Below are 24,567 nucleotides of genomic sequence, written 5' to 3' on the forward strand. Positions count from 1 at the left end.
TATTATATAATCTGTTCCCATAAATAGTTTAGAAATTCTTCCCATGTGTGACTCTCCATATGTGTGTATCTATCCTTTCTGTATTTTAGGGAAAACAGATCAAAACAAGACAACAAAATAAATTCCTAGAAAAGCATGAAATAAAAAAGACATATAAGACCACAATATTAGGTAATCTACAATGATTATTATGCTTTCCCTTGTCATTTTCAATAGAATTGTCCATATCATCAGGCATTATACAGTTAAGCATAGCATTACATAGCTATTTTTATAGAAACACTTCTTTGGAGATATTATAGGACTTGAAAGCAGTTAATAATCAAAACTGGAATGGATATCATTTACATCTTGTCATCTTCAGAGTAGTTGTCTCTACTCTTAGACTTGATACTATCAAGCATATCAAATTTGAATAAAATCAGTCAAGTCAAAATAGCACTCTAACAAACCAGCTTCCAATAAGATCAGTCATAGTAAGACAATGCAAGTATACAGGGGTTCAGTTTAAGTTAATAGGAAATTAAGGATAGTTACTGTGGTAAAACCTCTTATTTTTGGGTTAGCTGTCTGTGCCCTCAAATCTCATATGAGTAGGCAGATGGGAACAGTACAAAATCAAACTAAACAGAGTGATAGGACTAATGTGGATTTTAAATCCTGATACACTAGTAACAATGTCCTCTGCCTTCCTTTTTAGGCAATTCCTCACCTTTCCCTTCTCAGGATGCTTTGTATATTTTGGGTCCCACTAGCTCCTATAGATTTTAGACTAGGGGTCAACCTGTTATCTGAGTGTTGCTGAACCTTTTTACCCCTGAGCTTAATCTTGAGCTGTACTCCTTTACTTACTAAAGCCACAGAGGTTTTCCTTCCTTCTAGCTGTGTAGCTCTACACTGCACATAAGTGTCATAACTTTCCAATCTATCTGTGGCTGCTGGATGAGTTGTCCCTATTTCTCTCTGGTTTCGTGTCACATAGAGCATTGTTTTCTCATCTTTGACTTTCAGTTTATTAACCCTCTTTCAGGTTGAGTGTATTTCTTATTCATAGGCTCTCAATGGATCCTGCCTCCTAATCTACTCTGCTTGTGTTTCTTTTGTTAGCGTATCAAGGCTATATATATTAAAATAATAGCTTACCTTGCCTGTACCTCAGATAACAGCAAATTGGGGAGGGCAAAACCCCAGTCAGCAAGCTTTGGAAAGACCCTAAGCAATACAGAGAGGATTTCAATATCTTGATTATTATATGTCTGGTTGTAGATCTGTTTTGGTTGTAGGTGGCTAGAGTTCTGTATGCCTCATGTATCTGGATATCATTTCTTTTTCCTATGCTTGGGAAGTTTTCCTTAATTATATCTGTGAATATTCTTTGTAGTTCATTTGTGGTTACTCCTGCTTCTTCATTTATGTTTTTTATTCTTAAGTTATAAGTCCTCTTGTCATCTTCTAGCCTTTGAATTGTTTCTTCCTGATTCTTTGTTATTTTTAAGAGGTCTTTTCTTTCATGATCACACATCATAGATCTCTCTTCATATTTCAAAAGGCAAACTTTAGTTTCTGTCAAGGCATTTTGCCAGCTTTCAATGGAGTTTTTAGTTTCCTGATAATCTCTTTGGATCTGTTTCACGTTTTCTAGATTTTGTTTATATTCTTCATGAAACGTTTCTCTTCCTTTTCTGAGTTCCTCCGTTCTTTCGTGTTCTCTTGGGAGGGGCTTATCATTTTTTTAATTAATCTTTTTATATCTTGCCTCACTTGGATCAGAAGTAGAGTTTTAAATTCATCTATGAGGTCATGAAGGTATTTCTTTATGTCTGCTGATGCTGTGTCTAATATTGCATGATTACTGCACTGGTTCTCTTCTATATTTACCTCTCTTGGGCTTATTTTCCCAGGGTCAGCAGCTGGAAGGTTTTTTAAATTTCTATCTCTTGTCATGTTTCTGATTTCTTTCAGACAGGTGTGTCCTGAGTGTCTCTGGCCCTCTTTGTATTGCTTAGGGTCTTTCTGAAGCATGCTGACTGGGGTTTTGCCCTCCCCGCAATTTGCTGTTATCTGAGGTACAGGCAAGAATGCAGGGACGATGCAGGCTAGCCTTCAGCCTCTGAGCCAATTGATCCACAATTTCCTTCAGGGACTTATGTTGTACCTTGTGGACATCACGGAGTCATGACCTTTTTGTCCTTGGCTATTGGGTCCCAACCATTGGTGTAGCTCAGCACCAGCAGAGCCTACCTATCCTCTCTGTACCAGAGGAGGCTGATGATGCCGTGGTACTGGGATCTGCCCAATTCCAAGATATCCTCCAGCCAGTGACAGCAGCCACGAGACCCAATCCCCAGCACTCACTGGGAATGCAACTTCTCTTCTTGACTCCACTCCATGCCACGCCACATCCTCCCACCAAGGGCTTGGGACTCAACAATTCCCGTTATTGGTGGCCATGGCTTCAGCTTGATCTTGAATCGCCTGACTCCACAGTGCTCCCAGTATAGCGTGGACAGGTCTCAGTGAGCGTGCAGGGCTCCAGTCCTACACTTGCGTTTTTCCTTCCTTCACAAAGATAGATTCTAGCTTGATGTGGTTTTGCCACATCTAGATCAGCATCTTGCCTCTTCAGAAAACTGCGTGGCATGGCACCTGGCTTTGGCGCCCAGGCGCATGGTCCTCTCCATGGCCTCCTCTGGTGTGGGGCTCAATTTCCAGTACTCATCAAGAGCCAATAAAGCTCTCCCCCTTGGCTCCACTTTAAGACTGCACCATGTCTTCCTGCCAAGGGCCCAGGACTCATCGACTCCCATTATCAGCAGCTGCGACTTCAGCGTGACTTTGGAATCTCCAACTCAAAGGTGCACCCAGCACAGTGCGGAATGGGTCTCAATGAGCGTTGGGATATAGCCCTCCACCTACACTTTTCCTTTCTCTTTCTACTTTTATTTTTCCCTTCAGTTTCCTCCTGGCTTAATAAAAATCATCCTCCAATCGTCTGGCCCTCTCCATGCTGTCAAATTATAGAATCTGAGCTGCCTTCTCCATGGATGCTCCTATCCAGCCCCCCATCAAGATGCCATTTTCTCTCCTCCTACTCTTTTGGATTTGAAGGTCATGTATATTAATATACTGATAAGAGAATCATCAGTTAAAACAGATGTCATGAAACATATATCTGTGTTAGCTATACTTCTATATCCTTGAAGTTATAGTCAGCCTATAATGGACTAGATCAAATTCTGCTTAATAATGATCTTGATTCAGATATTAATGACAGAAATATAATTGACATATTAGAAATACTTGCTTGTGCTTTCATCTTTTAATAACTATAACTTCACCCTGGAGTTAAAGAAAAAGCGTGATGTATACCTGGATGACACCCACCTAGCAGAAGTGAAAAGTCATAATAGAAAATAAGAAGAGCAGATGGCCCTGATAGTGATCTATTGATCACTATAAGAATGATTTTACAATTTTATAATGCACTGAGCTGAGACACAAAAACTTTTATAGTTTGTAAGCAATGAGTTTAATCATACATGCCAGATTATTGGGAACCTCACAATTACAGAAAATACATGCATATCTCAATGAAAACCCATGAAAACAAAAATTGACAAGTTAAAAGTTAGATAAAATGGTTTTGTTATACAGTGTTTGCAAGTAGAGAAAAATAGACATAAGACAATTATGTTACTTACAAATCTGACTGGAAAATCATGCTGTGGCAATTTTAGGCAGGATTTATAGAATTGTTCTACTTTGTTTTCCACTCTTTATTTGAAGACAGGGGTACAAAAGAGAATTATTGAGGTTATGAACATTGGAACTGCTATATTTTTTAAATAAAATATAATTATCTTACATATAGGAGACCATATAGCTACAGGCACTCTTACTGTAATGGTCATGGTCATATATATATATATATATATATATATATATATGCTATTGTTTTGTTTTGTTTTGAAACAGAGTCTCACTATGTGGTTTAAGCCAGTGTTGAACTCACTATGTAGCTCAAGCTGGCCTCAAACTCACAGCAAGCCTCTTGCTTCAGCCTCCTGAGTGCTGGGATCACAAGCATGTGATACCTTGACCAGCAAGAATGTATTATAAGGAAACTACAGTATATGACTTTAAATTTTGGGTGTACAGTGGTGATAGTTAGTCACATCATCATCCTTAATTATAATTATTTAGAAATTAAAATTAATGATATGATAGCTAATCATTCAAAATAAAACTGGATTAAATCAATATTCAGAAGCTCAGGTTTTCAAACAATAGCAGTACTAAACTTGAGTTTTTGTTATATTTAGATATAATAAAATAAAGTCTTAATCTTTAAAATAATACTAAGATCTTTCATTGAGCACACATGTACTGTCATTACATGAAATGAAAGCTATGTATCTGGGCTCACGATCATCCTTGTTAAATGGCCAATGCACATGGTGCTCTCTCCCCTCAATTTTTTCTGATATATCTATGTAAATAGAAAAAAGTGCTTTTAGGAGTAAGATGAATACGTCTGAGCATTCCTCTATAAATTAAAATGGTTGACTCAGCAGGACTGTTAGCACAGTGTAGAGCCAGGACCAGCAACCTCGGACAGCACTTTAGTTTATTGCATGCATAATGGTAAAGAGAAGCATTTTAGTCACATGGATTTCTCCTAGCTGAACTTAATTTGCCCCTTCTTTGTTTGCACAGCTCATGATTTCAGCATTTGCCACATTTTGCCTTGTTCTAAATTCTATTTTATTATTTAAAAAGTTAAAAGTCAATATTGATTTAAAAATTATAGTGTTCACTTGTTTTTTTCTCTCCCTATTTCTACACTTCTCTAACTTAGAACTCCAAAGCATTCATTTATTGTGGAGTTCCAAGTATAGGTAAATTGGTGCCATTGTAAAATAAACCAACGACATGAAAAAACCAAAAAGTCTGCTAGAATTAAAAGTGCATTGTCACTTTTAATGTATTTTTAATCTAGATATAAAATTGTCAATGTCTTTATTTCTGACAAAAAAATGCCTGTACTGTGTACCATACCATGAATAGCAGATTGTGTGAAATTGATGTCTCCAACACTACCGTCCTCTGATGGGTAAATTTATTCTCAAAAGAGTCTCTATCTTAACACAACAAGAAGCACCATAAATCTGTATCTAAGAATGTGAATCAAACCAATGGAGTTTACATTAAGGTTTTAGGAGTGAAAAAAGGACAGAAGTTGAACATATGCAGTAAAAGGAAACAAATCAACAGTAGGTTTTGGTCCATATGGATTTTACTGCTCTTCCAAAGATGAGACTAGTATGTATCACATGTACCGTCTACTACTGCAGCTTCAGCCTTGTATGAAGACATGGGACAAAGTCATCATGATCTATGTTTTACAAAGTTCTAGTAACTAGGTCAAACCAAGAACCCCATCTTAGAGGAATGAAGATAAATACATGTTTGCTTTCTTTACAAGACCCCACACCAGGCAAATTTATCTGATTGAGTATATAAATATTGATGATGTATACCCTAAAGTAACAATTGTTTGGGATCACAGAGAGACATCCTTAAAAAAGAGACTGACTGACTACTGAGGGCCTTTAATGACCCTATTGATTATCATATTTGTTTTGATTTGTTTCTGCTCCACCCATTCTTCCACAAGACCGTATGAAACAAGTAAAAAAGAAAATGATCTAGAAAAAGTTGTGATCCGTAGTGCAAGACAGCAAAATAATGTAGAATGAAAACTAGGATAAAAGAATATAGTAAGTTAGCACATAGAAAAACAAATTAAATATGTTTGCCCAGTCTCTAAAGCTCAAGTTTGTAAGGAAATGAATAAAAATTCAACTTGGTATATGTATCAATTTGGTTCCTTTGAGTTTTGGATCTTTTCTGTAGGCTTAGTGTCCCTGAAATATTTCTTAAATTTATTCTTTCTTTGTTTTTTTTTAAATTATGAGTCATTTATTTCTCAGTTTTGTGATATTTAATGGATGTGTGTGCATATTTTATGGATGAAAAACTAATTAAAATGTAGAATTGCCTTCACTAAGGGAAGTAACACATGAGAAAATAAAGAATCTTTTGTCATTACTGCATCATCAACTAAATCCATACAAGTCTGACAGATTTGATCTGTGAATATCTGAAATAAGATTCTTAGTTGCATTTCATGGACTGACATACCTTCCACATCATGGAAAGTCAGCTTGTAATCTGTTCCACAAAATGTGTAAATACTCAAATGCTTTGTGATTATATGACACTTATCATAAAAGAAGATCTTATTATAAAGCTTCCGGACATACCTTAATTTAAAAGTCTTAGAGACTGTAAAGTAACCAAGAGATTACATAACTATTACTACACTCTACCAGTTATTTCATATGTTATGCATAATTAGCTTTAATATCATCCATGATTTGTAAAGCTGAGATGTGTAGGCATTTTTTCAGTTTAGAAATACAAACTTTAAGAAAATTAATGTGGAGTAATAAATAAAATTTATTTTGAAGAGCTTTATGAATATAAATAGCCATTCATTAGTTTTGAATGTAAATAAACTGGTAATTTACTTAAAATTACTTATTTGTAATAAAAAATTTCAGATAGTTATAAAACTGCTCTGTTCTGATCAATTCACCCTCATTTAGTGTTTAGTTCTGGACATTATATTTTAAGAGAAAGATATGAAATTTTAGAATACATTCTGAGGACAAGCACATAGCAATTAAAGACATGTATGTAGTAGTTTGAAAGATTTAGTCTGGAGAAAAGAATCATAAAAGGTATGCTTGGGTTCATATATCATATATATATATATATATATATATATATATACATATACACACATATAAAATCTACCTGTATGTCTGTCATACCTATTCATCTATTATACTGTTTCCAACATAATCAAAGAAACATTCATGGGGGAATTTTAACATATAATGAGAAACATAGAATACTATATTTAGAATAGGCTGCCTCAAATGGAATAATTTTTTAGTTTAGACATATTCACATACAAGTTGGACACTATGATTAAGTTTCATGCATAAGGAAGACAGTGGTAAAGAAATCTTTCAATCTTTTTAAAATTTTTCTACATCCCTAGCCCTTTATTTTTTTAAAGAGATTAAGACAAAACAGGACATAACAGAGCAGCTCAGAACAGAACAATGTAAGCAACACAGTATTTCACCAGAAGACAACCCGTAATTAACAGTAACTACCACAATGTCTCTTTCTTTGAAATAGTTGAGTATAACTTCATATACCAAAGTATCAAACATAACAAAATAGTATAAAAACATTCAAGATAATGAGAGTGTTACAGGGCTTTCAGAACCAAATAGCAAAAAACAAACTATGGCTACTATATTCTCATTTTCCATAGGAAATTTGTTTATCCTTTCACATGTAATACAATCCAATAAGGTACAACATGATAGAGCCAATGGAAACAGAAGAGCAAGAGCATGGTAGGACTTCAGAGTAAGATGATATTATATCTGTACTGGCTATTATAATGACTTGTTTCCCTCAAATTAGCTGTTCATACCATCACAGATAATAAAATTAAAAAACCAGGACAAACACATTACAATTGCCATCATTATAAGGCTTCAAAACAATGTAATGGGAAATCATAATTACCCTAAATTCTAGAGAGCATTTGAAACCTTTATGAACATTATATAATGAATATTAACACAGATTAGAAAAATAGTCCCATTTATGCATCTCCAAAATGGAGTACCTTGTCAAGAATAGCAGAAGGTGATAGTGTCTGTCTTCATGGACATTAATTGGAGCCCCTCCTATGAATAGCTGCTGAGTTAATATTCATGAGACTATATCCCCTTGCTAAGAATAGTTAACCCAAAGTAACTCCTTTTATCTTAATTCTAAGATAGCAGTAATGTGGGGTTTGAGGTAGAAAAAAAAAGTATCTTTGAATCACCACACAAAACCTAACAGGTTGTCAGTAATGTGCACCAACTTCATATGTGTGTATATATGCATGTATATGCTATATACATACAGACGTATATACATACATACATAGTATTTAATCACTGCGTGATTTTAGGACTGATTTTACTCACTCTGAAGATTTTCTCATTATGGATCTTGAAGCAGGGCTAATTTGAATGGAGTTCAGAAAATCAACTCCAGTTGAATGAAGTGCAGTAGTTTTATTTACATAAATATTACAAAGTCAAGCAAGATATAACTGTTAAGTTAGCTTTTTTTCTCATACTAAAAAGTATACAACAGATATGAGCTGTAAGTCACTGATGTTATAGTATTGTTTGAGAGAGAACTGTAGAATATTCCACAAAACAAAAAAGCATTTATTTCAGCTTAGATAGAAAACAGATTACTGTGTTCATCAGAATCAAAGTCCTATATTCAACTGTGCTAAAATAAAAATTATTGATTAATTTTCATCAGGATATTTTGTTACATTTAAGAATAAACTAACTCAGAGTTCAGGGGAACAGTTTTGAGCTGTATCCAAGGGAAATATACTAAGAACCCTTAGAACTGAGGGAATTAATTTTGAGACTAATAAAAAATTATAAAGCTAGAAAAATTTATCTGTGATGAAAAGAACAACAACTTGGAATTTGTGGCAAAGTTGAAACATACTTATATCTCTGCTAAGCATGTATGTTTTATTGCTAAGAATTCTTGATATCTTGTTTTCTCTTTCCTAAAACACAATATGCAACAACCAAAATTTAAAGAAGAAAAGGTTTATTTTGGCTCACAGTTTGTAGGAGTTTCTTCCCACAGTGCACTGACTCTAAGGCAGGGCAGCATGGCAGACAGGGATGGAAGAAAATAAAGAGCTCGTGGCAAGGCAGTCAGAAAGCAGAGGCAGAATAAGGGAAACAGGAAAGAGAGCGAGACCCTCCCTCCCATGAACCCAGGGATACATCTCCTCTGACCAGGCTTCTCTCCCAATATCACATTTAGCTATAAATTTATTTATGGTCTTACCACCTCCAAAAAGCCCACCTACGAATGTATGAGGCTTTGGGGGAACACCCAGATATAAACTACAACATTTTGACTCTATCCCTGAAAAGATTCAAGTGCATTCCTTTATGCAAAATACATTTAGTCCATTTCTAAGAGTTGCCAAAGTCTTAACAGTTTCAGCACTGATGGGAAGTCCAAAATCTGTGAGATTTAAGGCAAAGTCTTAGCTGTAAGGCTCCGTAAAAATTAAAAAGAATGTTAAACACTGCTGACATATAGAGATACATGGTAAACAGTCCCAGTTCAACAGAGAAAACATTAAATCCTTTACTTCCATGTGCAGCACCTGGGGTAACAAATTACAAGATGTGAACACCAAGGAGCATGGGTGGCTCCAACTCAATCACACTGCAGGTGGTTATAGCCCTCATGACTTCTGCCTTGGCTGGATTTGCTCACTCCTTGAAGCTTTCCTTGAATGATTCGTGTTCCTGGCTTCTCCAACCTTCTGGGGTCTCCACTTCACTCTCATAGCTTCATACACACCAGGGGTCACTGCCTGGCATCTTCGGACCTCTTTTGAAACCTGAGTGGAAGCCTTCCTGACTCAACTTTTGTCAGCAACATACAATGACTGAAAATGTCTGACACCAGCTGCAAAGGTAGGTGAGCCTTTTGAAGCTTATTGGTGCTTGCAGAGGCCTATGAGTACCTGGTGGCTGAGCATGATGAACTCTATCCCCAGGAATCAATTCTTTTTTCGGAAGCTGCCACCATTCTGATCACAAGGCCACGGGGCCTTTTCGCTAAGCAAAATTCTTCTGCCTGCAAACATTAGGGGAGTTTTACACATGCCCTACTATCCTGTTTTGCAGTACTTGGCTTTTTCTTAGCAACAAAGCTCTCATCTACTCCATCTTTGCAGACTCCAAATTTAACATACTTTCCTTTCTGGTGAAACACAAAACTTTTTAAGACATTCAGCTGTGTCTTTTGCTCTTGATTCTTAGGGTACATCTAGCTAAAAGGCCCTAACAGTAACCATGTCACCAGCTTACCATCAGATTTCCTTGAAATTTTTTCCACAGGTTATTTAATTCTGTGCCCTTAATCTCAGCTTCCTGCAATATCTTTATCTATCTGCATTACTGTTAACCTTCCAGTTTTCTGAGTTCTGAACAGAATTTCCCATCAAGATCTGTTTACAGCATTCTAGGGCTGCTTCTTCAGCAGACATCTCTAAACCTTTCCAAACTCCTCCTCCAAGCCAGTTCCAAGTTTGTAAACCCCACAAGGTCAGGTAGTGTTAAAGGAGGAAAGGTTTATTTGACTCACAGTTTGTACAGCTTTTAGTCCATAATCTGCTGGCTCCAAAGCAGGTTGGTGTGGGAAAGGGACACAGCAGAGGAGAAAGAGTTCATAGCATGAGTTTCAGGAAGCAGACGGAGATCAAGGAGTGAGACAGACCCTTTCAGACCATGTTATGAGTAATAATTAATAATAAAATTATAAAAGTGAACCAGTTGAGGGAGGAATTGCTTAATCTGAAATGACAATAAGAATTTAAATAAGCATATTCATTAGTTGGAAATAGATCAATGACTTTAGTTTAGATTTGAGGACTTATGAGAGGGATTTGAAAATAAAGGCAAGAAGTTAAACATTAAGAAGAGAATAGAACTCATGAGAATGCATGAATTACCAGAGGAAACACTTTTAAACAGGCGAGAACATAAGGTCAAAGGTTAAACTTTAAAGAACACCTACATTCCAAAGGGAAGCATAGAAGCTAGAGTTGTTAAACATTAAGCACACATGTAGGAAGATGTCTACTACAGTTCAGCCTTACCGACATTAGGAAGAATTTAACTGTTGATACATCAGAGAGGATACAGATGATAAAAGACCTTTATGTTTAGTGAAATTTCACCAAATACAAATGAATTTTTGAGAATACGAATCAGAATACTATAGATTGATGATACATTTTATAAGGATTAAAAGTAAATGGAAGCAATAAATAACACTTTTGGTTCATCCACAATTTATAACGGACTCATTACACATCTCAAATTAAGTATGAAGCAATTAGATAGTAACTTGTTCAAGTAACATAATGTGTAAAATCAAGGATATTCGATGATATATAAAGACAGCAAGGAAAAAGAGACAGAAGATGGAGGTAAGGAAAGCAGGAAGATAACTCCTATCCTGAATTGCACAAACACTGAATGGGTAGTATGGATGAAGAAAGCAGAAACAGTAAGTTTCAGTAAGACCTACTGAGTTACAGATAAGAAAAAAGGAGAAAATTCAGCATCATATTCTTCCCCAAGAAAAAAGGGATGAAATCACTTAAGCTTAAAAAATACTAATTCTATTGAACTATGATGACAAATAAAGCTTCCATATATTTAGGATTGCATATATTAAATGTTCTGTCTGTATTACAGTCAAGCTAATTAATATGTCCATTACCTCACCTAGTTATCTTTTGTGTGCATATGTATAGTAAGAGCATTTGTGATCTATTTTCGTATAAATCTAAAGTATGCAATATATTGCTATTAGCTTTATCGACCAGGTTGTACATTAGGTCTGCAATACTCATTCATCCTACAACTGAGGTTTAAACTCTTTGACCAATATATTTCCTCTTCCTCAAACTCTCAGTTTGACTTTTTTCAGATTCCACATATAAGACTGTATATTTATCTTTCTGTCTGACTTATTTTGTCCTCAGGTTTTGAAACAAATCACAGTATCTCTTTTTTTACTCTTTTTTATTTTGAAAAGAATAAAACCAAGCCAAATAAAACTAATCAGAACAAAACAATGCAAGAACTTCAAAACAAGATAATTGGAAATCAACAATGGTTTCCATAATGCCTCGTTATTTTCAAAATAGCTGCCTATACCTTCAGACATTGGAAATATAAAAAAAAATAACAGAATAGAACCAGTAAAAATAAAACAATGAATGGAATAAAGGATTTCCAAAGATAATAGTAAATCCAAAACAGGAACCATATCTTGTTATCTTTGAAATAGCTGCCCATGCCATCAGATATAATAAAAATAAAACAAGAGAAAACAGAATAAAACTCAACCAGACAAAACAATGAAAATGATATAGGACTTCAAAACAAGATAATAGGGAATTAACAATGGCTACCACTTTCAGAAGGAGATCCCCCATAGATGCTACATTGTGTAGTGTTAATCCTCTGAATAGATGATCAAGCCATTGGCTTCAGACCTACAAAGTCAGTGAAACACTAAATACTACAAGCATTAAATTGTATTCTACCTCATCTCAACCTGTGTTTCTCCAGATCAGCAAGATGCTTATGAGGGGAGCGAGGGCTGTAGCACTTCTTGTCTCCCAGCCCACATGCTGGAAGGGCCTGGCATCTGGCTCTCCACCCCAGTGGTCCTCACATGGTGCTGACTCGCAGGGAGGCTTTATTTCTCATTGATTTCTTGTTCTTTTCTCTTATGGTCCACAAATGGCACCAACTCATGGGAAAAGACGGGTGTCTGTCTCTCTACCCAATGGCCTGTGCATGGCTGCTATCTCCTTTCTTAAAGGCTATTTTCTTATTCTATTCACATTTTCCTAACCAACTCATTCATCAACACGTCTTAAGAATTGGCAATAACATTGTAATGAACAGAAGGGTGGATATAGCTCTATAAGGTACTTACTTAATTTCCTTTCAGTATATATTCAACAGAGGAAATCTTGGATCATATGCTAGTTCTAGTTTAACTTTTTGAGGAAAGTTCATGCTGTTTTCTCTAGTAGGTGTACTAGTCTACATTCCCATCAAGAAGATACAAGGTTTTACAGTTCTCCATATTCTTGCCAACACTTATTTTTTAATTTTTTGATAATAGCCATTCCAACAATAGATGTGATGTATCATTGTGGTTTTGACTTGTATTTCTCTGATGATTAGCAATACTGAACATCCTTTCATATACCTGTTGACAACTGTTGTCTTCACTGACAAAATGTCTATTCAAGTCTTTTGCCCCTCTTTAATTACTTTCACTTCTGAGATGTATGGATTTAATATTCATTTTGTATATTAACTCCTTTTGGTATGTGCTTTATAAATGTTATGTACCATTATGTAGGGTGGTTTTAATTTTTCTTACTTCTTTTTCTGTACCTAAACTTGTTAGTTTGAAGTATCTTCGTTGCCTATGTTTTATTATTTGTGCTGTCAGATTTGAAAAAAAAATCATTGCTAAGATTCATGTCTATGAGCTCCTATGTTTTCTTCCACAAATTTTAAGATTTTAAGCCTTATGTATAAGTTTTTAATTCATTATGTGCTGATATTTGTGAATAATTTAAGATTCAATTCCATTATTTATACTTAGGTATCTAATTTTTCCAATGCCATTATTAAAGAGCATAACTTCTTCCTGTTATGTATTCTTAACACTTTTGTAGAAGGTACTTAAGATGAGAGAATTTATATCCTGGACTTCTACTTTGTTTTATTGGTCTATGTGCTTGTACTTATGCTGGTACAATAGTGCTTTTATTAGTAAATCCTTTAACTTAATTATTTGGAGACACAGTCTTTCTATGCAGTTCAGGCTGGCCTGAACTCACTATGTCACCCCCAGGCTGGCCTTCAGCATTTGGTGATCCTCCTACCTCAGTGTCCCCAGTGCTGTGATTACAGGCATATAGTTTGAAACCAGAAAATTTGAAGACTTCAGTTGTTTTTCTTGCTCAAGACTGATTCAGATCTTTTGAATCTTTTATAGTTTCATAACAATTTTAGAATTTCTTTTTCTGTGAAAAACATCATTGGAATTTTGACAGGGCTTGCACTGAATCTGTAGATAACTTTCATCACTATGAACATTTTTAGCAATATTAATTTTTATAATCTGAATACAAGATTTCTTCCATGTAGTTGTTTTTTACAATGTATTTCTTCAATATTTTGTAGTTTGCATTATAGAGATGCCTTATTTCACTGCTTAAATTCCTAAGTATTTTTTTCATGGTACTGAAAATTAATTTTTTCCTGATTTCTCTTTTGCATAATTATTGTTATACAGTTTTATGGTTTGAGTCTGAATGTCCCCCAAAGCCTCATGCAGTCATGGAGGTGGGCTTCTAAAGTTTGTAAATGATTCATGGTCCAATGCTTGGATTATAGGTATGAGTGCCACACCCAAGTGGGTATGGCCTATATACAATATAAGGGACAGATGTTTCTCTCCATGATTCTCCCTTTTTGCTCTTGTTGCTTTTGCTGTTTTCTGCCACCATGAACTATTGCCTTCTGCCATCTGCCACTCTGCCTTGGAGCCAGCTGACTATGGACTGAAACCTCCACAAACTGTGAGCTAAGTAAATCTTTCTTTCCTTCATTTTGGGCATCAAGTGTTTTGTCTCAGCAACAAGATAAAAGTAACTAAGACATATGGAAACACAATAACTTTTCCATGTTGATTTTGTATTCTGTGACTTGACTGAATATATTCGTTTTAAGAGTTTGTGTAGGACTTTTAGAATTTTCTGTATTTAAGATTGTGTTAGCTATAAACAGATAATTTCCTTCCTTTCTAAGTTGAATGTGTTTCCTTTTTTAAACTCATTATTCTGGTGAAAAATTCTAGTGTTATATTGAAAAGAAGTTTCAATGGGAATTTTTTGTCCTATTCCTGATTTAAAGAAAAGTATGTCAACTTTTCACTTTCGAGTATGATATTAGCTATAGGATTGTCATAAATAGTTTTCATTGTATTGAGGTACAATGTTTCTATATCTACCGCAAAGGATACTAAGTATTGTTGAATGTTTTTCTGTATCTATTGAGATGGTCATATGGTTTTAGTCCTTTATTATGTTAATGTGGTATACTACATTTGTTAACTGCCATATGTTGGAACTTCTTGTTTTAAAAATCTCATACAGAAAATTAGTCTAAATATACACACTTTCAGTGTTTTAAATACAGTAATTTTAACTGAGAAATTAACTATATATTCTTTCTTAGTGGGTCCTAAGTATTCCATAACAATATATTCACTTTGTAAGGTGCTTTACAGTTCATAAATACTTTTCTATACAGTATCTCATTTGATTTTCACAAATCTGGACCTTATCTCAGTCAAGACAAATAAGTTAGAATAAGTAGTAGTTTTACTAATGGTCAATTTGTAACACCCATTCACTGAACTGAATCAATGTGGTGCTGGGTATAGAGGGACCCAGATCTTTGCCAACAGCACAAAAAAAGAGAACTGGAGGGAAGGATGGAGTGCAGTTTATTCTCCTAGAGAAGCTTTTCATACTGGTTTTCCTGTCATGAACTCAGGTGTTCTCATTATTGGAGGAAATCAGGACCTCTTTGTTACTCAAGATGGGTGTTATCCTTACCAGGAGCACTGCTTTCTGGTTTTAGTGCAGATTCTTCAGCCTTTTGGCATAAATCCTTAATCCCACTGGCACAGACTTTCTGGCTTCCATCACTGGTCTTTGGGGCTTCCCAGTGCAAATGCTTGACCCAGACTTCTGTAAGAGTTTGTCTTGGGCTGTAGGTCTCCAATTGAACTTGTAGAGGACATCCCATGGGCTATAGGTATTCAGCAGGACTCATGCAGGACGTTGCTATGGGGTCCAGGCCCTTAGCTGGATCACTTGAGTCTCTAGTGTGTGGATTGATCTCCTGTACTCTTTTGTATTTGACTTTGTATGAATATTATAGAATCCTATAAATTACATGTCCTGTATTTAATAATCATTTCCCTTGTAAACCCTGACTACAACAGAATATTTCAACTTTGTCAATCATGGGTTTTCTTTTGCCCAGCATTTTATAATAAGGGCTTAGGAAAGGTTTAGTAGTGCTATGGGAAATGTAAAAACCCTCCATCAATTATACATTTTATGGAGTGCATTTACATCTTCAACTTGGTTCTCACCCTTTGTCCACTGTCTAGCCATAACATCCTGGGTTGTGCCTAGGTAGTGGATCACACAGAAGGATTTCTGTGTCAAGTTACCAAAAGGCTTCTTCTGTCTACATTCTTTAACCTTGATAAAGTCCTAGGCAATTTGCAGCAGTGTAACTACATACTAATTATTGAAATTCAATTAAATAATTCAGCAAACTGTACAGAGTATCTTCTCTGCGCAAATACTATAATATATGCTTAAAATTTATAATATCACAGGTTAAATAAGAAATATTTAGGGAAGAAGTTTGCATGCTCAGGATATGTGAACAGAATGCTATTATTGACAGAAAAGTTAATGCACTCCTGGGTTGGATTTAAAAGTATCTAGAATATAGAGCAAAGACGGTAAGATTGTGTTAGCCTACTGTATTTTCCTTTATACTACTATATTTCCAAATCTGGCCTGTGAACCTATAGACTCTTAGCAAAATTGCAGCCATCCAAAATTGTGTCCAGAGAGACAGAGAAAAGCAAATATAGTACCAAAAATTCCAAACAACAAAAAGTATTTAGCTAGAAATTTGAATATATGTCATTCATAAGAGAAACGGTTACTACTGCATATCACCAACAGAAGAGAAAATTGAGGCACCTATGTTGCTTTTATAAGAGGTATATTTGGGCTTGGAAAAAAAGATTCAGTTCATAAGAATTTTAATTTACTATTATTAGAAGTTAAGTAATCAAAGTCTTCAACATCAGACATAGTATTGACTTAGGATATATTTAAGGTCTTCTAAAATTGGAGTCTGAATGAAGTACAGTAGCTGATAAATTATGTGATTATGACTGTTGAATGACAAGTAAAGTATCAGAAAGAAAATAAAAAGGGTTGGCAGAGGAAATAATTTTCATAGCAAATGCACTATTATAAGTGATGCTTTAATGGTATAATTTTAACTGTAATAATTGTTACAAATGATTATTAAGTATGTTAAGCATGTTGGAATTAGTTATACACAATGCAACTTCAGTATAAAAAGGTAGAATTTTCATTTTATCTTAAACGTATCTGGTCATCTTTATGAAGTGTCACTTATTGAGGAAGGAGGAAGAAATGGTGTTCTTGGCTAAACTTAGTGTTTTATCAGCTTTTTCAGATAAAGTTCAGTTTTATTAGGTTAAAGTTCTTCAGACTTTGCTCTGTACTTCCTCCATTGTCCTAAAATGACAGAGTCTGTGAGAGGAGTGTAAGGACATGTGTCTTTGGCAGGTTGACGGAACAGAACCTCAAAATCCAGGACAATAGCTGGCCCAGATACACAGGTGCATATAAGCCTTTGGAGGGTGGAGTAATCAGTGAGACCAGCAATGTGGAAGCATCTGAAGGAGCAGCAAAAGAGCCAGCATTTGGAATCTGAAGAACTCCAGGAACAGAAGACCAATCCCAGCCCCCACATCCAGAGGCCAAGATCAGCTCCATACCTAGCACATTTCTGGGCTCTAATATGCACACTATCACAGAACTGTAAACACCAGAGGTATTTTACTACTTTTTCCCTTGTTTGTCTGATTGGTTATCCCTGTCCTGTCTAGTTGGATGTCATCTTGTTTTGTTTTGAGTTTTGTGGTTATTTTTTTTTCTTCTTCTCTTCTCTCTTTGGTCTCCTTTTCCTTTCTTTTTGATATTTCTTTCTTCTTTTTCACTGTTTAGGTTTGTTACCTTTTTTTTGTTTTCTTCTACTGGTCCTTTTTGCTCAACTACTTCTTGAATTTAAACTTTCAAGTGAGTAATCAGTGGCTCTGCCCTTTCTGATTACTCTACATTCTATATCATTCTTGCCCTCCTGTGTCCTCAGGTTTCTGGTGATCATCCGTTGACCTCTAGTCTTAATTCTAATGTAGCTAATCTCATTCATCACTTTAGCCTGGCCCCTAACCATCTATTCCTCCCACCCCTCACAGAAAGATAAAATCACTCCATTAAAGGGAAAGTTAGTGCATACAAGTGCACATTAGAAGTTTGATTTTGTTATAGATCTTAAAGTTTGCTCTTGTGGTCAGAAGTGGCAGGTCAGTGTCATCATAGTTTGTCAGTAGGTAAGCTATACTTGATACTATAGCTATTACTAACTACTATTTTGGCCAGGATGTCATAGATGTATCTCCCCAGTATGATAACACTGTGATTGTATAGGGTCATAATCAACACCACAGCCAGGTAAGTATCAAAGCATTGGGAGCTGAGTCAAACAGTAATTTTGAATTCTTTACAAATTGGAAAGGTAGGTTCTTGGGATAGCTATAGAGCTAAAGGACAGTCCTAAAAAACACACATCTCCTAGGGTAGCCTCAATACTAGTGATAAAGCTATATATTACAAGAAATCAGCAAGCATCAACATACAATAAAAACAAAATATAATAAAAAAGGGAAAATAGAAAATGACAAAACTAAGAAACAAAATGCAACCCCAAACCCCCAGGCCACCAAGGACAACTCTTAAATTCAATGATATAGATAAAATTGGAAGTCAAACATTGGAACTTTCTGAAATGATAATGACATGTGTCAAAAAACAAGTGAAAAAAGCAATAGAGAAAATAATCTCTCGGTACAAAAAGAAATTATGCTTAAAATCAAAGATATTAGAAAATAACAAATTAAATATTAGATGAGTTTAGAATAATTATGGAAACAAAAATGTCCAACATCAGAAAGAGATGGAACTCATAAAACAGCTCCAAACAGAAATCCAAGAGATTAAAGCCACCAGATTGAATGAAAGAAAGAATAGAATTTCAGATCCTGAAGACAGAATTGCAGCTAGTGATCATGACAAGAAAGGTATCTTAAAAATAGCAAGAGATCGTGAAAAATCAATCCAATGGATTGATTTTTATCATATTCATGAAGCAAAGAATATAAGATTGACTAGAGTCAATGAGAAAGCTGTAAACAGCACAAATGCCATATAGAAAAACTCTTCACAGAAATAATGCCATAAAACTTCCCAAGTGTGTATAAAGAATTTGACATACAAATAACTGAAGCACATAGAAATCTAAAAGCCATAAACAAAACTACACCACAAATAAAATAATCAGGATTCCAGAAATTCTGCACAAGAATCCAATATGAAAAGCTGTTGCAGAAAAATCTTTTAATCTTTCACCTATAAAGGCAAGTCCATCGGAATCACAGCAGACTTCTCAACACAAACATCAAGTCAAGAAGATACTGAACTGAAGTATTTCAAGTCCTGAAAGGAAACAACATCCAATCCAAATTGATATACCCTGCAAACTTATCTTTCAAAATTAATGGAGAAATAAAACTCCATGACAAAGAATAACTAGAGCAATTTATGACCACCAAGCCAATCCTACAAAAAGTACTGAAAGATATTCTAGACAGAGGTAAAAATGACCATAAGCCAACCCTACAGAGAATACTGAAAGATGTTCTAGACAGAGGTAAAAATGACCACAATTCCAAGAACAACAAGAGAAAGAAATCACCAGGTGGGGCATGCAATTAAACAGAGGGTAAAGGTAGGAAAATACCATGACAAAGATAATCTAATACATCTCAGAAAATTGTTACTACTGTTACCTACTGAGGAACTTCCAGCAGTTAGCGAAAGTAGTCTGTCTAACTATGATGCCCGTACAAGGTTATTTAAATATGGTATCCTCTCAAAAGTGCAACAATTGGGGCAGAATTTCACTGTACTTGAGTTTTCAACATACCAATCTGGCTATTTTTAAGGTCACAAGTCCTTGTATCACATACTTCTGGTGAGAGTGATTAAAATGTGTTAGGTTGCCTTCCTCCAGCTCTTTTTTCTCTTTCCCACAATTTTCTGAGCCAAAAATCATAATTTTCTTCTATTTTACCTACCTTAAAGCCATAATCTTCCTTGTATCAATCTCTGGCCTAATTTTTTATAGTGGAATGGCATACTTTATTTTTACTATGAGAGAAAGTTTATCATTTGGTCCACCAGGCCTAGCCTTGAGGCACCATAAACAAGTATCTAATTTACTCCTTGAGATTGTCTTTAAGCCTAACAACTTGCTTAAAAACTTATATTGTCTATTAAAAGTCATATATTAGGTAACTTTCTTTTATATTTTTATGCGATTATCCAAACCCTCTGCACTAAGGTGCCTTAGATTCAATTGATTTTATACTCAGAAAGGCACATTAATCTCTCAAAACAGTATCTCCTCCTCCATGATATATTCTACCCTACAAACAATCATGTTAATTGCATTCTTTTTTTAATTTTTTTTTAAACTTTTTTAAACTTTTTATCGGTACCGGGGATCAAACTCATGGCCTGCTTGCAAGGCAGGTGCTTATGCTGCTGAGCTAAATCCCCAGCCCCAATCATGTTAATTTTCCATTAAAGTTTTTTAGAAATTTCTCATTCTCTAAAGATAAAATCATTTTAGAGGTTTCTCTGACAATCCAGACTAGGTTAAAATTTTTGTGGGCACGTCTATGAGTACCCCTAACAGCTCTTTCTTTACTCTCATACTTTTTAAACATCTACCTTTCGGGATAACTTTGAAACTTCCATATCCAGTATGTTGTCCTGGACACAGATGAGTAACAAATGTTTGTGAGAGTTATAGTTTTAATTATATGTATATTTTCACTAATACATCAATAAATTATTTTAGTTTACATAGTTCTTTTATAGATCTATAAATTTGGTAATATTTTGAAAAATGAACCCACTGTGTTTGGTCTGACAATATCAATTTCGTTACAGAGACCTAAGATTCTGAACACAAGAATGTTACAAGCAAGTACCATATTGTCATATCTCCTGACAGGTAATAGCTTACTCTCTCCTTAGAGATACTCCTATCTTAACACAAGAATCTTTTCACACTCAAAAAGGAGATCGATCTTTTTTAAAGCTAAGTTCATAATTTGGACATTTAACTTTACAGTACCAATTATCTTTCACAGATTTGTATCCACTTGCAGTTATGCTAAGTTTTTTCACAGGTTTATTTTACCTAAAGCTGGTCTTCCATTTTATTAGGAGGCTTCAATTAACTAAATTTAATTGTGTTATAGGGAAATGGAAGTGACTAGAAATAGTAGCATAGAGCAATCTATATGTAAATTATGTCTTTATTAACATTTGTTTGAAATTGTTACATTAATAAAAAGGAACTTAATTTTCAACAAGCACATACAATACAAAAAAGTGGGGGTATCACTATTTCTGATTAAAGTAGCAACAAAAAAACTAAAAATTACTCCAAGGAAACAAATGGGAACAGAAGGTCAGCAGGCTACAACTCATATCTATTTTATGTTAAAAAAAAATACTGCATATTCACTAAGCATACTGTAGAAATTAAAATGAAAATAAATTTGCATACAAGATGAGGGTAATTTGAGGAAGCCCAAGTCAATCTTCATTTTGCACTGTAGTGAAAGGTTACTTCCACACACAGGAGAAGGGCTGCTCTCCACCCCCTCATTAGCGTTTAGAACAATGCCTGGCCCAAAGCGCGCATTTAATACTATCTGCTGAATGAAAGAAGCTTGTATGCCAAGGCTGGTAAGTGGCTGTCACCCAAAGCATGTCTGCCGCCTTTTCAGCAGGCTAGCTGGCAACCTCTCATTCTCCTCCTTCCCAGCAGTAATGCGCCCCCACACAGGGTGGCCTAAACGCTATCCCCACGCCGCGCCACCCACCAGGGTGACCGCTCCTTTCCCACACAGCGGCAACTTTTCCTGAGGAACGTCGTCGGGTTGAGTGGGAAAGCAAGGGGCCAGGAGGTCCACGGGGTACAGCGGCCCGCTGGCCCCCATTCCCGGATAAAGGGCCAGGGAGCTTGTTTTGCTAGTCTTACACAAACAACCAACCTGGTCGCCCTGGCCTCCCGGGGCAGACGCCTCCGTACCAATTCGGGCTCAGCCTGACACCCTGAGGAAAGAGAAAACGCCGAAACGCCTTCGGCACGACAGAGTGCAAGCCAAGCCTGCCACGCCGAGCGCGGCCACCGTCTCCCGCGTCCCGCGCGCTGCGTCGACAGACGCCCCCGCGCGAGGTCGCCCGGGCTGCGGCGCAAGGGCAGCCGGGGGCGCGTGCGCGCGCACGGCCGGGTGGGGGCGCCGCGCGCCAGCAGGTGGGCGCGTCCTCCCCGCGCGCGTGCGCGAGTCCTCTGCCTCACGTTCCCCGCGCCTCCTGCGCTCTCCCCGCCGAGAGCGCGCGCCTCCCGCTGTCGCGCCAGGTCCTGCTCGGTCTCTGCCAGCCGCACACTCGCTGGAGCTCCTGCCACGACCGTCGTCTCGGCCGCGGCTCCCCAACCCGGCGGCTCAGTCGCGGTCCCCAGCCTCGCGGCTGCCTCCGCCACTCCCCCTTCCCTTTCCCGCCCTTCTCTCCCACCCGGCCCGCCGGGGAAGCCTGGATCCGGAGCCGGCGGGCTCGAGAAAGCGGTTGGAAGATGGAGGTCCCGCGCCTGGATCATGCCCTCAACAGCCCCACCAGCCCCTGTGAGGAGGTGATCAAGAACCTTAGCCTGGAGGCCATTCAGCTGTGCGACCGGGACGGTAAGAGCGGCCGCCGCCGCCGCCGCCGCTGCCGCCACCGTGGGGAGAGGGGCCGAGCCCGGGTCCCGCGCCGACCGCTCGGCAGCCGGGTCTTTTGTTTTCTGCCGGTACGCGAATAAATGCAGGTGCAGAGCCCTGCGCTCACCTTCGCTCCAGAAACAAAAGGGCCCCAGGCTGGCGCTTGGCGCGGGAAGTGCCTGCGCCCGCCCGTCCCCGGCGAGGGCGCCCTTCGCGGCCGCCGCTCCTGCCCCGACCCCGCGTTCCCAGCTTTGCCGCAGTCGTTGATTTCCTGGGTCTCCCAGCACCGCGGGGAAATGCCCTCTGCGTGTTTCCAGCGGCCACCACACTCGCACGTATTAGTTAGCAACCTCTGCCTAGAAACTTGGCAGGTTTTTTGTTTTTGTTTTTGTTTTAAATAAAGCTCCTATTTTCAGAGTCCCCAGAATGAGTGATTTCTTTTTATCCTCTCAACTGGGGTGAGCAGGAGTTTTTCCTGCGAGGAAACAGAAAAGCGGTGCATTTCAGCACCAAGGACAGACACTAGCTTCGTGGTGCTAGGAGTGATTCAGAGGCTGTCAAAAATCTGTAAAGGAATTGGCCAGGTAGATCCGCTGTGATTCAGAAGGTGGCAAGTGTACACCAGTGTGTGTTGTATCGTGATTCTGTTGTTAAAATTGTCAGTCTCCTAAACTAGGAAATTGAAGGTCTGCGTGTCAAAGGGATAAGCCAGTGCTGTGTACAGCGTGGGTAGTGCCAGTGCTTCTGTATTAGTTGGACCAGTTGAAGAGTGAATCCTATCTCACTAATGTGGAATAAAACTTCCTTGGTAAAGAAGTCATCTGATTAGTAATTGGTTGGCCAAGGAACTGTAAAATTCTACATCAAAGGAAAACCAATTTACATGTTGCCAAGAGGACCTTGAATACTTTGGACTATAAATGAAATTAACGTTTAACTTAGCGATAACAATAGTAAAACATTTAAAAACCAAGGTTAGGTAATGATACCAGTATGCTCAGAGGATAAAATTTATTAGTGTAACCTGAATAGAGAGCAGAGATCTTATTTCTAAAGTCATTTAAATGATAATTTGTTTTTGTTGCTAGTGTATTTAGATCAATTGAGCACCAGGTTTATTTATGAATAGTTATAATTTATTAGTTAATATAAAATTATATTTAATAATTTTGAATCCCAGGATTCAAATACTTTGAAACCAAGGATATTTGAAATTATTTGTGTAACAGGATCAAAGTGAATAAACAAATATTCCTATAAAGGCTTCTTGTATTTTCCTTATTCATGAAATATTTTGGTTAACATAGTAGTAATTATATATATTTGTGGTATCTAAAAATCATTTTGTGTGCCATGTACAAACTTAGGTTTGGACTATAATGATTATTTTTATACATTGAAAGTCATCTGGATTTTAATTTATACCTTCATGACATGACTTTTTGTAATATTACAATTGCAAATTACAAATATTTTTGTTTAGATTGCTTTGAGAGAAAATACAAATATTTTGTTTAGATTGCTTTGAGAGAAAAGATTCTATTGAAGGAGATTTCATTTACATTTACTTCTATGATTTATCAGAAGCTCATTCTTGCAGTAACTGGAAATAAGTAATTCATATTGCTCCTTAGACTCCATTAATCTCAGTAGTTAAAATTTAATTCACCATATTTCAAAGAGGAAATAAAGTTTGGAAATTTTTCTACAGAGTTTACAAAGAGTCAATGTAGAATCCAAAATTAATGCTTCGTTTACTGTTGTTTCTTATATTAGAGTGGTAGCTATATAATTCTGCTAATTATCTTAGTTGTTTCTGTTCACTTGAATCCTGCAAAATGAGCAAATTATGTAACATTTAATTGGGGGTACTGGCAATAAACTGTATCTATGAAAATTACTATTTACAGAACACTGATTTTTGCACAGACTAATCAGGTCTTATTTTATAAACTAGCTTATGGCAATAAGTACAAAGAGATCATTCTATTAGAAGAAGTGTAAAAATGTGGAAAAACT

At 36.7% G+C, this 24,567-nt stretch overlaps 2 protein-coding genes across 4 annotated transcripts in view; one reads left to right on the forward strand and one right to left on the reverse strand.

The window, feature by feature from the left end:
* The window catches only part of LOC134473842 (uncharacterized), a 256,365-nt gene extending 233,917 nt beyond the window's left edge, over positions 1-22,448 (reverse strand). For all 3 annotated transcript variants that reach the window (XR_010044303.1, XM_063239527.1, XM_063239528.1), the window contains exon 1: positions 21,844-22,448. Coding sequence is in view for 2 of the 3 variants with exons in the window: in XM_063239527.1 (XP_063095597.1) it covers positions 21,844-22,448 (605 nt within the window). In the remaining variant the exon portion in view is untranslated. The remainder of the gene's footprint in view (positions 1-21,843) is intronic.
* Phyhipl (phytanoyl-CoA 2-hydroxylase interacting protein like) overlaps positions 22,355-24,567 on the forward strand; it is a 53,356-nt gene continuing 51,143 nt past the window's right edge. The window contains exon 1 of the mRNA XM_063239526.1: positions 22,355-22,530. Within this exon, the coding sequence (XP_063095596.1) occupies positions 22,425-22,530 (106 nt within the window). The 5' untranslated portion in view covers positions 22,355-22,424. The remainder of the gene's footprint in view (positions 22,531-24,567) is intronic.

Source organism: Cavia porcellus, unplaced genomic scaffold, assembly GCF_034190915.1.
Source record: "Cavia porcellus strain 051 isolate PalLab524CR breed Dunkin Hartley unplaced genomic scaffold, mCavPor4.1 scaffold_28, whole genome shotgun sequence".
Taxonomy (NCBI): domain Eukaryota; kingdom Metazoa; phylum Chordata; class Mammalia; order Rodentia; family Caviidae; genus Cavia; species Cavia porcellus.